The sequence below is a fragment of the Nansenia antarctica genome (assembly GCF_963989245.1).
Source record: "Nansenia antarctica genome assembly, chromosome: 4".
NCBI classification, from domain to species: Eukaryota; Metazoa; Chordata; class Actinopteri; order Argentiniformes; family Microstomatidae; genus Nansenia; species Nansenia antarctica.
Genome location: NC_137689.1, coordinates 63,923,329 through 63,935,560, shown reverse-complemented (window position 1 = coordinate 63,935,560; position 12,232 = coordinate 63,923,329). Strand labels below are relative to the sequence as shown.

At 43.6% G+C, this 12,232-nt stretch overlaps 1 protein-coding gene across 1 annotated transcript in view; it reads right to left on the bottom strand.

Annotated features, from left to right (window-relative positions):
- The window catches only part of LOC308154924 (early estrogen-induced gene 1 protein-like), a gene marked incomplete at both ends in the record, with an annotated part of 28,198 nt that overhangs the window by 1,460 nt on the left and 14,506 nt on the right, over positions 1–12,232 (bottom strand). Inside the window, 5 exons of the mRNA XM_080528143.1 lie at positions 176–330; positions 466–512; positions 746–862; positions 2,916–2,945; positions 4,390–4,510. Of these exons, the coding sequence (XP_080384269.1) occupies positions 176–330; positions 466–512; positions 746–862; positions 2,916–2,945; positions 4,390–4,510 (470 nt within the window). The remainder of the gene's footprint in view (positions 1–175; positions 331–465; positions 513–745; positions 863–2,915; positions 2,946–4,389; positions 4,511–12,232) is intronic.

Here is a 12,232-nt window from a genome sequence, read left to right as displayed (position 1 = left end):
CAAAGAGGAGTGAGAAGAAGAGTCAAAATGATGGAAAATGTATTTGGCAGCCAAATCAGTGAGAGAGCAATTAGAAATAATGCATATAAATTCATTGAGAATAACAAGGGATAATTCTAAAAACAAACATTGGTTTGACTCAGACAAACAAGTGGCTTTAAAAAGAAATTGGTACCTGAGTTGAGCACTGAGTGCCTGGGTTTGAGTGGCCGTCCTGTGGTGATGCCCCCTGATGGTGGGAGGTTGGCATCAGTACCCTCACCTTTACAGTCCAGCTGCAAGGAGGGGTCCTGGCCTGGGACGGAGATGGACTTGGCCGTGCTGGGGGGCCTAGAGTTCAACGGTCAAAATGACATTTGAATTACATTACAATTACAACACTCACATCTAGGACTTGTAGTACACATTTTGGTCAAGAGGGGGCGCCAGAAGTAAATGTGTCATATGAGGCGTTGTGAAACTCACGTTTTAAAGCAAGGGTCCCCAGACAAAAGTGTCATACCAATTGTAACCTATGAAAAAATTACAATACCATTATCATCCTCCTTACCATCAACACCAGTGTGTATTGTTTAAACACTGTTATATCTGTATTTAGTTGGATAGTTTTGAAAGAAGAACTTCCAATCCTGCAGTGCCAGGAAACACACGAGTGCGTGTGTCTGTGCGTGTGTGCGTGTGTGTGTGTGTGTGTGTGTGTGTGTGTGTGTGTCTGTGTGTGTGCGTGCCTGCGTGTGTTCCTTACCTTCAGGATGGAGTTGTCCTGGCGAGTGTTCTTGGTGTCGTAGCCTTCGAGGATACAGCAGCGGACAGTGGAGCCTGAGCCAGCAAACTCTGCCATGTTGAGGTCAGCAAAGCCCAGCTGGATGGAGAGAGAGATGTGAGAGAGAGAGAGAGAGATGAGAGAGAGAGAGAGAATTCAAACTCTAAAAAGCCTTTATTGACAGCAGTTAATACATAACTGTGTTACCACAATTACATGTGATACATGATACAAGATAAAACAAACATGTACACCATATATTTTCTATGAACATGACATGTATGCTTGTGTTCAGAATGCTATTTCCGTCTCTCTTGCCTACTGGTGGAGTGGAAAGAGGGGTTAACCCTCTCACCCCCCACGGAGAAGCATTATATAACCTTAGTCATGTGATGCTTCCCACGACCACCCAACCGTGAGCGTGGGCCACTCCATTAGGGACAGCTATGCTGCCTCACTTACTTCTGTGTCTCCTCTCTTGTTCCCTTTATATATTCTGCACTCACTTTCTACATCTCCCTCTCTCTCTCTCTCTCTCTCTCTCTCTCACACAATCCACATTTCCTCTCTTTTTCCCAAAGGGAAACATGGGCCAGGTTATGGATTTGCCATATGAGAAAGAAGAAAGCTGTCCCCAAAAAACAGGAGTAGATAGGAATAATTGACAGCTGGCCAGACCATGGTGTAACTTTTCTGCCTGTACTAAGAGAACAGAGCAGTCTTCTTCCGCAGTCCTTCCTCTTGCCCCTCACAACCCCAAAGGGTTCGAAAGGTCAAAGTCTTTCCACCTCCAAATGCCAAATGTCCTCGCTTTCTCTCTCGCTCCCTCTTTCTGCTGACTCAGCGTACATTCTAGTGAAGTGGCTTCTTCCCGGATGAATGGAATCAGCAAAAATGGAGGAAACAAGGGGGGCCAGGGAAGCACTGTCTGAATGATAACACGCGCGCATGCACACACGCACACACACACATACATACATACATACACACACACACACACACACATCCTCCTTTCATCTGTGACCATGGCCTCAGTTTCCTATTGACTATGGCAAATGTTACCTCACCGACCAATCAGTCCACCAATCAGGTGCCGTGTCAATAGTCTCTGGAGGACAGACTCACTCCACACTCTTGAGTCTGTCATAGCTTATTCAATGGTTACTAAGCAGTCAGAAGTGACGGGGCTGTTGAGGTTCAAAATTAAATGACTGACAGGTTTTTGACACGATTTGCTTATCACATTCCCTTGACAACCGTGGTACTTTTGAGATCTATTTCTCTGAGCGCAGCCACAATCTATTATGAAACACATACTTAAAGGTGCAATCTGTAATTGGTGCATACATTTTGTTTTACTTTTAAATGAATGATATAGCCATTGAGTATTGAAGAATATAACTTAGAAATGCCCCCATTAGCTTAGTTCAACTGTCTTACCTCATCAGAATCCAAAATATACATTTGTTTTACTTTGTAAAAAATGCAATTGTAAACAAACACTTTACAGCTTCAACTATCAGTTTGATCTCATGGATTGTCAGTCCTTGTATCCACAGCTCTGTCTATGAAATTTAGAGTGGTTGGATTTCTCTCGCCCCATCCCTCAGAAGTTTACCAAAGAAGTGGCTAACAGCCCGCTTTGTAGTTGTTTAAATTTACACATTGCACCTTTTCAATTATTTTCTTGTCCCAATTTTCAGTTTTGTTGTGTAAAAGCAATGCCAGAGAGGCCGCGATCGTCAATATTGTCACTTTGTCCGCTGCGTCTTGCCTAACAAGTCCGCCTAGCCGTGAAAAACTGAAAATATTGACACACGTCACTCAGGCATTATTGCTTACATGACAAATGTTGTCATACGACCAACAACAATCAGGAAGAAAGAAAACAATAAGTGATCAATGTCCCCCTTCTCCCATCCTTTCAATTCCCAAAAGTTGCGTGTTGTTGTACATAACTATGTCACATGTACGGATATCTTAGTACTGGAGGTGAGCTATGGACAGGTGTGGAATTTACAAGACAGATTTAACCACGGTTTTACTGCAAATGGGGCTGTAAAACGCATGGTATCATCCAGTAAGTCAGGTGCTCCCAGATTGTGTTAAGGCTAGTTGACATTCTCTGGGCAGGTTCTCAATGAACACTTACCTTTGAAAATGTCTTTCCTCCTTTGAGCTCCTGTAATGAAAAAACAGGAAGAGGTAAATGAGTAATTCTGAAAGCACATAAAAAGGATTTGATGTGCTACTGTACCAAACCCATCGAGTGATAGTTCAGCCCAACACCATTAGGCCTACTCAAGTTAGTCAATATTCCACCTAGCTTTAGGGCTGACACACTTTAATTTCAGAGAGATCACTTTATGGTTAGATATTCATTTTCATCTCTATTCTACCTTGCATCACATTATGTGGCCATAACTCCCATTTCAAGTAAATTCTAACACGAGGAAACAGGACATAAAAGGTAGTTAAGGACATAAAAGAGTTAAGAACATAAAAGGTAATGTTTTAATGGTCAGTCAATACATCAAATCATGTCAGCAACGAGCATTCGTACTACGGTATATGTTCCAACACTATTCACACCACAGTGTCCTCATCCCTCTTGTGTAATCTGATCCAGGATAGGAGAGTTCATGTGATGTAATCAGACACTGAACTGTGCAGGAGCCACACCCGATCTCAGACCAGCCGTTGCTGAGACAAGAGATTTTCTAACAGACGCAACCTCATGCTTGCTGATACAATGTTTATTGTTGGCCCAGGCTGTGTACTCTTGTACCAGGACAGTTAACCAAAGAGAGAAGTAGTTTGTAGTTACCTTAGCTAGCTGCAACGTTTGCAGGAAAAGTGCTATACAAATAAAGGTTATTATTAGTGTTCCTACTACTACGTAGCGCAGCGAGGAGGACAGCAGAGAAGACACAAAGGAAACTACAGCAAATAGTAAGGAAATCATCCAAGATCATCGGCACCCCTCTCCCATCAGTTGAATGACTGTACCTCAAACGCACCACAAACAGAGCACATAAAATTATCTCTGACCCCTCCCACCCTGCTCACCACCTGTTTCAACTGTTGCCCTCTGGACGGCGCTACCGATCCCTGGCCACCAAAACATCCCGCTTCAAAAACAGTTTTTTCCCCTCTGCCATAAGGACTCTCAACACCTGACTCACTGCACTGTATAAATTGTAAATTGTAAATATGTTCTGTCTTGTCTTGTGGTTATGTGTGTTCTTGTCCATGTAATAGTCTGTACAATGTGTGTATGTTTTTTGACACTGCTTTTGAGCTGTACCGACAACAAATTCCACCGACCTAGGTCGTGTGGTCATTAAACTATTCATTCATTCATTCACATTACACAAAATGTCGATCGAAGACGATCCTGTGGCCTGGGGTGGTCCAGTGGTCTAGCACCGCGGTCTACAGTGCATACATATGCCCATGTTGGCCCCCTATCTGTAGGTCTACCCCCTATCTGTCAATCTACAACCTGTCTGTAGGTATACCCCGTGTCTGTCAATCTCACCCCATTTATGGTTATGGGGCATATCTGTAGGAACACCATTGCCGCTTGCGGTTATATTTATTATTATTATTATTGTTATTATTACCTTGCGCACCGAGACCCTACAGATGCAGGGGTCCAGGACTCCAGTGGTGGGGCTGGCGCTCATCTTACAGACGAAGGAGAACTTCTTCCTCCAGCGAACGCAGTTCTGCTGGACCTCCTCCCTGCAGAGAGACAGAAGCACTGATTAGGGAACACAGTCATCGTAGTTGTCATCATTGTCGTCATTGTCTTTTAGGTCATCAAGATCATAAACATTATCAAATAAATAATTGGTTTCACCATTTAAAAAACAACAATGTGTATAGTCCCCCAATTTCTGGGCATCAAAAGTATTTGGACAATGGGTGTTTTTGGACGGTCACATTTATATTACATTTTGTCACATTTATGTCACATTTATATTACATTTAATTTTATCCAAAGCAACTTACAATTAGAGGTTACATTCTCCCTAGAGTAACTTAGGGCTAAAAGTGTCTTACTCAAGGGCACACTAGTGGTGGTGTTCCCAGGTGGGATTTAAACTCATGACCTTCTGATCACCAGTCCACCAGGCCACCACTACCCCATTCAATTCCCAGTCAAGTGTGTTCTCTCGCATCATTTGTGAGCTGTCAATGTCAAGTCTTGATTCTAGGATTTGAATTTGCCTTTGGAGTCTGCTATTGCTGTCTGTCAACATGAGGTGTCAAAAAGTCGAGGAAACCATTGAGGCTGAAAGATCAGAAACAATCTATCAGAGACATAGTCCAAACCTTAGGCTTACCAAAAGCAACAGTTTAGAACATCATTAAAACAAGAAAAAGCACAAGTGAGCTCAGCAATCACAAACAGCCTTGTAAACCAAGGAAGACTGAGGAGGGTCGTCCTCATGCTAATTTCATCTAGGCTCGACTACTGCAACTCACTCTATGCTGGACTTCCTGATAAGACCATCTACCGCCTGCAGCTAGTCCAAAATGCCGCTGCCAGGCTGGTGTCAGGCACTAAAATGAGGGACCACATCTCCCCTGTCCTCATCTCCCTTCACTGGCTCCCAGTAAAGAAGAGAGTGAAGTTCAAGATCTGCACCTTTGTCTACAAAGCTCTCAACAGTCTCGCCCCACCCTACATCAAGGACCTCCTGGACCTGTCTTCCACCTCAAGGCCCAGGCTCAGGTCCGACGCCCAACTCAGCCTGAGGGTCCCCCGCACCAACCTCAAGAGGAAGGGTGACCGTGCCTTTGCGGTGATAGCACCGACCCTGTGGAACGCGCTCCCTTCCGCCATCAAGTCTGCCCCCACTCTGGACTCCTTTAGAGCCAAGTTAAAAACCCACCTCTTCGTCAATGATGTTCCCTAAGTCTACTCCCTATTTGATGTAATTGTTATTGTATCCCTTGAGATGTTCGTTTAAGTAGTCTGTGTCTGTTTGCTTTCCGTGTTCCCTGTCCTTGTCCTTGTCTTTATCTGTTCCTTTACCCGGGCTGCGCCCCGGGCCGATGTAAAAGTTGGATGGGGGGCGCATTATAAATAAAATTAACATTAACATTAACATTAACATTAACATTAACATTAACATTAACATTAACAAGACTATGACAGTGGGTGACCGAAGAATGCTCACAATAAAAACTGTCCCACAGATCAGGAACACTCTCTAGGAGGTAGGCGTGGCTGTGTCAGAGACTGCTATCCGCATATTACACTTCACAAGCAGAACTAAGAAGGCTGCACTGCAATTTGCAAAGCCTCAGAAACAGGATGGCCAGGTTACAGTTAAATGACGTGCCTATAAGAGCCTGCAGAGTTGATTAGTACATGGTGATGTAACTGCTGACGGCAGCAGCATGATGAATTCTTCAGTGTACAGAGACATCTTGTAAGTACGAGTAAATGCCTCCAAACTTATTGGATGGCAGCTCATCATCATACAGGAGGACAATGACCCAAACATACTGCCATAGCAACTAAGGAATGTTTCAGGGCCAAAAAGTCAAGTCAATCTCCAGATTTAAATGTAATTGAACATACATTTAATTTGCTGAAGATGAGACCTGAGACTTACTTTAACCTCATGGTAATTGTTTGATTTTAAAAATCCAACCTTTTGGAGTATTGAAAAGCGAAAAGAAGAAAAAATGCTTCACTGTCCCATTACTTACGCTGCGCACTGTATATTTACTATCAATGATGTGTGTGTGTGTGTGTGTGTGTGTGTGTGTGTGTGTGTGTGGGTAACACAATTTGTGAGTATGTGTGTTTCAATGACAGTGCAGGTGTTTCTCAGACTACAGTCACTGAGTGTGTTGAATACGAGCTTTTATGTAACTAAACAACCAAGGCTCCAGGGCTCCAGAGTCCTTTCCCCCCCCCCCACCCTCTCTCCCTTTCCATTTATGTTGAGCCAAGCACACAGACAAACAGCCACAGTAAACATTGTAGGGAGGTAGGTGGTGAAAATGACTGCATTGTAGTTCTGCCTTAACGCTCATTGGCCTTGAGAATGCCAGCGGGCTATGGCTGCGTTCCAACACTATTAAAGACTGTCCTCTTCTAGTCTCCTCTTCTAGTCTCCTTTCTTTCATGACTACTAAAGTGGGACACAGATGAACAGGTTTCAACAATATTGTTAATTGCAGAGTGTGTGTGTGTGTGTGTGTGTGTGTGTGTGTGTGTGTGTGTCTGGGGGGAGTAGGGGGGGGGGGGGGGGGGGGGGGGGGTTGGTAAGCCTAAGGTTTGTCACCAAATGATATTAGTGTCCTTGCTTTAAATCAGGACCTTTTGTTTGGAGTCACTTCTCGTAGTGATTAGAGAGCGGGTGGTAAACGAGAAGGTCATGAAAAAGCATCTGTCCTATGACGATTCCGTCCTCTCGTCCCTCTCTCTAAATCTCACTAACACTGCATGCTATTGCCTAGTGCCATATTCAGAACAGCTAACTCTTACGCCGAGGTCAAATAAAGCCCCAGCTTTCACTTATCAATCACAAAAGAATAGCGATTCCCAGGTGATGGAAGGCAAGTTGTTGAGATGACCAGCCGTTGTCTTTTGCTACGGCAGTAAAGATGTGGTGAGGTGATCTCTCTGTATGCTCTATGCCCCTCCCCCCATCTCTCTGCAGCAGCAGTATAGAGAAAGTGGGTCAGTGCTTCTCATTCCCTCTCTCCACATGCACGCTCGCTCGCACACACACACACACACACACACACGCGCATGCATGCACACACACATTCACACACACCAACAAACACACACACACACACACAGACACACACACACACACACACACAGACACACACACACACACACACACAGACACACACACACACACACACACACACACACACACACACACACAGACACACACACACACACACACACACCAACAAACACACACACACACACAGACACACACACACACACACACACACACACACACACACACTCCTTCCTTCCTTCCTTCTTCCTGTGAGTGTTTGATCCTCTGAGTTGGTGTCTTCCCATTGAGATCCAGTTGGCCTATGACACACACCACAGAGAGATGATCTCATGTCTGTACTGCACGTGGTTTTCCCCTTCTTGTCCTCGTTTGTATTTGGTCAACCTTAACTTAAATGCACCTTCTTACTGTAAGTGTTATATTGCCTTATGAACATTCACAGCTTCTTCCTGTAAGTGTTACATTGCCATACGAACATACACAGCCAGGGCTTCTAATGCCTTGCTGCTTCAGAGCGAGAGAGCAAGAGAGAAACAGACATAACAGTGACCCACCCTACAGATTAGCCTTTGAACACAGAAAGCCACGGCGGTCGTGAGACATGTTGTGGGGAACCAGTGCTATCTGGAGTTCACACAAAGATAAGACAAGACTGCCCTTTGGGAAAAAATGTAGGTTGTGCAAAGGTCAAAACCTAATCAACTGACGTACAGTGTTTTTGAGATGATAGAAAACGAACGTTTGTAGCTGTAGCTTTGTAATTGTTGCATAGGTTGAATGTGTTTCCTAAATGTCAGTTTACAGTCGTCCTCCGACATTGTGACAAGTTACAGTTACAAAGTACATACAACAGCAGAAAAACAAACAAAGACAACCGTTGTCAGATAGCCAGTTCCCGATGGAGACCTACAGCTTACTCACAGAAGGCAGCAGCAATGCTGGGGAAACAAACTGAGCCTCACCTCTATCCAAACAAGACTGAACTAAGCAACCGAGCAGGGGCGATGGTCAAGGACAGATTTGGGACTATTTACACACAGTAATGAGGGGGCACAAGAAAGTGATAGATGAGAGGAGAAAGAGAAGAAGGAACAGATTGTAAAGATAAGGAACGAGTGCCTGAGGGATGTGCAGATGGGTGGAATAAGGAAGTGGGAGGGAACCGGGAATAAAAAACGTTACTGGCTGACATAACAGCTAACAACTGGTTTGGGTTTTGTCTAGCTTGGACCTCCCTTCCCCCGCGCCTAAATCATCTACAAGGAGGGAGCAATGAGACAATTAATAATAATAATAATAATAATAATAACTTGGTTTTATATAGCGCCTTTCTCAAACCCAAGGACGCTTTACAGATTTTACAGACAGAAAGTCTGACAGACAGAAGGTCTGATAGTGATCGGTCCTGATAGGAATCGAATTGAGATGCAGGGAGATGTGAGGACACAAGTACACTAGTGATGCGTGGGTTGACTCATCATCTGCCGGTTTAGGGTCAGAAAATGTTCTAATTTCAACTGTTATTTCAAGCTTGTGTGATTAGGGAGAGTTAACATCCCTGCTTTCCTTACATTTCCAGAGATGGGGTTTTACTTGTTTGATTGTTAGTAAGTAGACTGTAAGATCCCCTTTCTGATTCTGATCTATCCATCTCAGAATCAAGCCACATCGCTAGGTAGCCCTGGTTTGACTTTCTGTAGCATTTTCAGCCTGACAAACCAACCCCAACCCACCCCCATTTGTTTGAGACATTTGTTCTTGCATAATATCCTCCTTCATTCAACATTGGCCAACGTTTCTCTTGAGATAAACGCAGTCAGTCTATTGTGCCTCTGACTAGAGAGTTTGCACAGCTTTTATTACACACACACACACACACACACACACACACACACAATGACACAAATCTACATGTGAAAATAACCATTATATTCTGGACCAGGCGTTTTCTGTGACGTGACTGGAAAAACTCTCTAACCAAGCTACAGTATAAGAGTTATGAGACAGCCTGTGAGACGATCCAGTGCTCACTTCTAGAGCTTAAATTTGTTTTAAATGGAGAACAAACTAAATATATGCAATTTTCTAGATCCCACTCTTTTACAGAAACAGACTTTAATATGTGTACTTTGGATGGTTCTGTAATTGAGAGAGTATCCTCTTACAAGTACCTTGAGGTATTCTATTGATGAAAAACTGTCTTTCAAATTGCATGTTGATGAGCTGACAAAAGAATTAAGGGTGAATCTTGGGTTCTTTTATAAATAAAAATAAAAAAATGGAAAGGAAATGTTTAGTACAGTCTACTTTTCAGTCAGTACTTGACTATGGCGACATTATCTATATGCACGCTACCTCGATCACCTTGAAACAGCTTGACACTGTTTATCATTAAAAAAATAAAGAGGTACAACATAATAGTTTGCTGATTGTGGTACTAGAACCAGAGTTGACAAATTAAATACAGCATTGAGAAAGATACAGATTGAATAGTCAGTATTGAGATACAGTATCACGGCTCTTGTTAGCTAGTGCACAAGTTTTTTTTATTGATGCTTTGATTTATACAGGGGAGGTTTTACTGAGTTCTGAGTCTCTTTCCAGAACAAGGTACATGGGGATAAATGAAACATCCAGACAGACAAAATAGTTAGCATTTAGAATGTGGCTTGATTAAGCTTTCTTAATAACAGATGTGCATCTGAGGATTCCTAATTTATCTGAGCAACAAGCTGTGTGCAAGCACAGTCAGCAGAGGGACTAGTGTGGAGAGAGGAGAGAGTCTGCTGTTAGATCTGCTGACGTGGCCACACGACCATGTGATCCAGACCTAGCTATAGCCTACAGACTGTGGACAGAGCACACCAGCTCCTGGAGAGGGGAAAGGGGAAACACGGAAACACACACACACACACACACACACACACACATATACACGTAGACAATTGCAGATTAAATACATCTGTCTCCAATCTCCACAGCCAAATGGAAAAGTCCCTGGAAGGCTTCCTTCAGTAATATCCAGACCCAGACCAGCAAAGACATGGGGAGGAAAGGATGAGATGGAAGCTGAGAGAGAAAATCAAATAGAATGCACAGAGAGCAAACATCACACACACATCTGACCGCCCTAAACAGCAAATCTTCAGCGGAAATCATTCCAAGCGAGATGAGATCACTCACTGCTATCCTAAAATGTGATAGGACGACAACCGTGGAGGGGGAGAGATCAATAATTCAAAGCCTTTCTGTTCATGTTGGAAAACAGGAAAGATGAAAAGAGAGATAACTTGCCCACAGTAGAACAGGGACATGTGTATTTTATTATTATTGTATATTAATTAATTAATTAATTAATAATTTTGCCATTTAGCAGACGCTTTTATCCAAAGCGACTTACAATTACGAATTACAGGGACATTCCCCCTGGAGTAACTGAGGGCTAAGTGCCTTACCCAAGGGCACACTAGTAGTGGTGTGGCTTCAGGCGGGATTTGAACTCACAACCTTCCGATCACAAGTCCAACTCACTATCCACTAGACCACCACTACCCTATTACTCATTGCATATAATTGCTCTGTGGTTGTAGCGCTAACTGTCAACATGGAAAATAGATAGAGGTTGATGGAGGGAAGGAATAGAGAAGTGAAAAGTGGGGGAGAGTTGAGGCACACCGTCTGCTCTACTCGTCTTGCGCCTCCTTTGTTCCTCCTGACTCAATGTTCTACTTCAGTCTCTGTCCCTCAGTCTTTACATTACTATTGGCTCACACACACACACACACACACACACACACACACACACACGCACAGGCACACGCACACGCACAAGCACACACCACATGCCAAACCACCACACACCACACACACACACACAAGTTGCTGCTTCTCTAGTTTTACATGGAGATCCTGTACAGTGGTCAGGAAATATAAAATAGTCAGGGTCCAATTCATTTATTCCAGGTCAGATATTCAATTGGAATATAGAACAGAAGTAAATATGGCCTTCATGTACATTTCCTCATCATGTCAAAAGCTAGAGGCCAAAGTCATTCATTTCTGCATGGAAAGGAATCTCAACGAATGTTGACCTCCACTCTGAATCACAGTGCTGAGTACAGTCCTCTTAGACAGACAGATAACCAGACAGACACACAGACAGATAACCAGCCAGCCAGCGAGCCAGACAGACACAGACACACGTACACACACATACTAGGGGTGTGAACATGTACTCGAGTACTTGTGTGCTTGTGTGGCACTAAATTGACATGGTAGATGAGGGAGAACGTGAAATGTAAGCAGTTTTTTTTCTTCTCCTCAGCTGTGAGAGAGCATGAGAGGGAGGGGCTGCTGCTCTCCTTCACTTACACACACAGCACTGTGCTGGAGCAGTGAGGGAGAGAGATTGTAACAGATGATAAAGTTGCTGATGTAACTGAACTGTTTTATTTGCCTATATACTGTAGCACCAGTAACCCAAGTAAAAACCCAAGTTTTTGCCCCTCCCCCCCGCGACTACACAAGTACACAATAAGAAAGTAGACAATTAGTCTTGTGTAGGAAACAAGATGATTTCACATCCATAACACTCACACACACACACACACACACACACACACACACACACACACACACACACACACACACACACAGACACAGGCCTCATTGGCAATTGCAA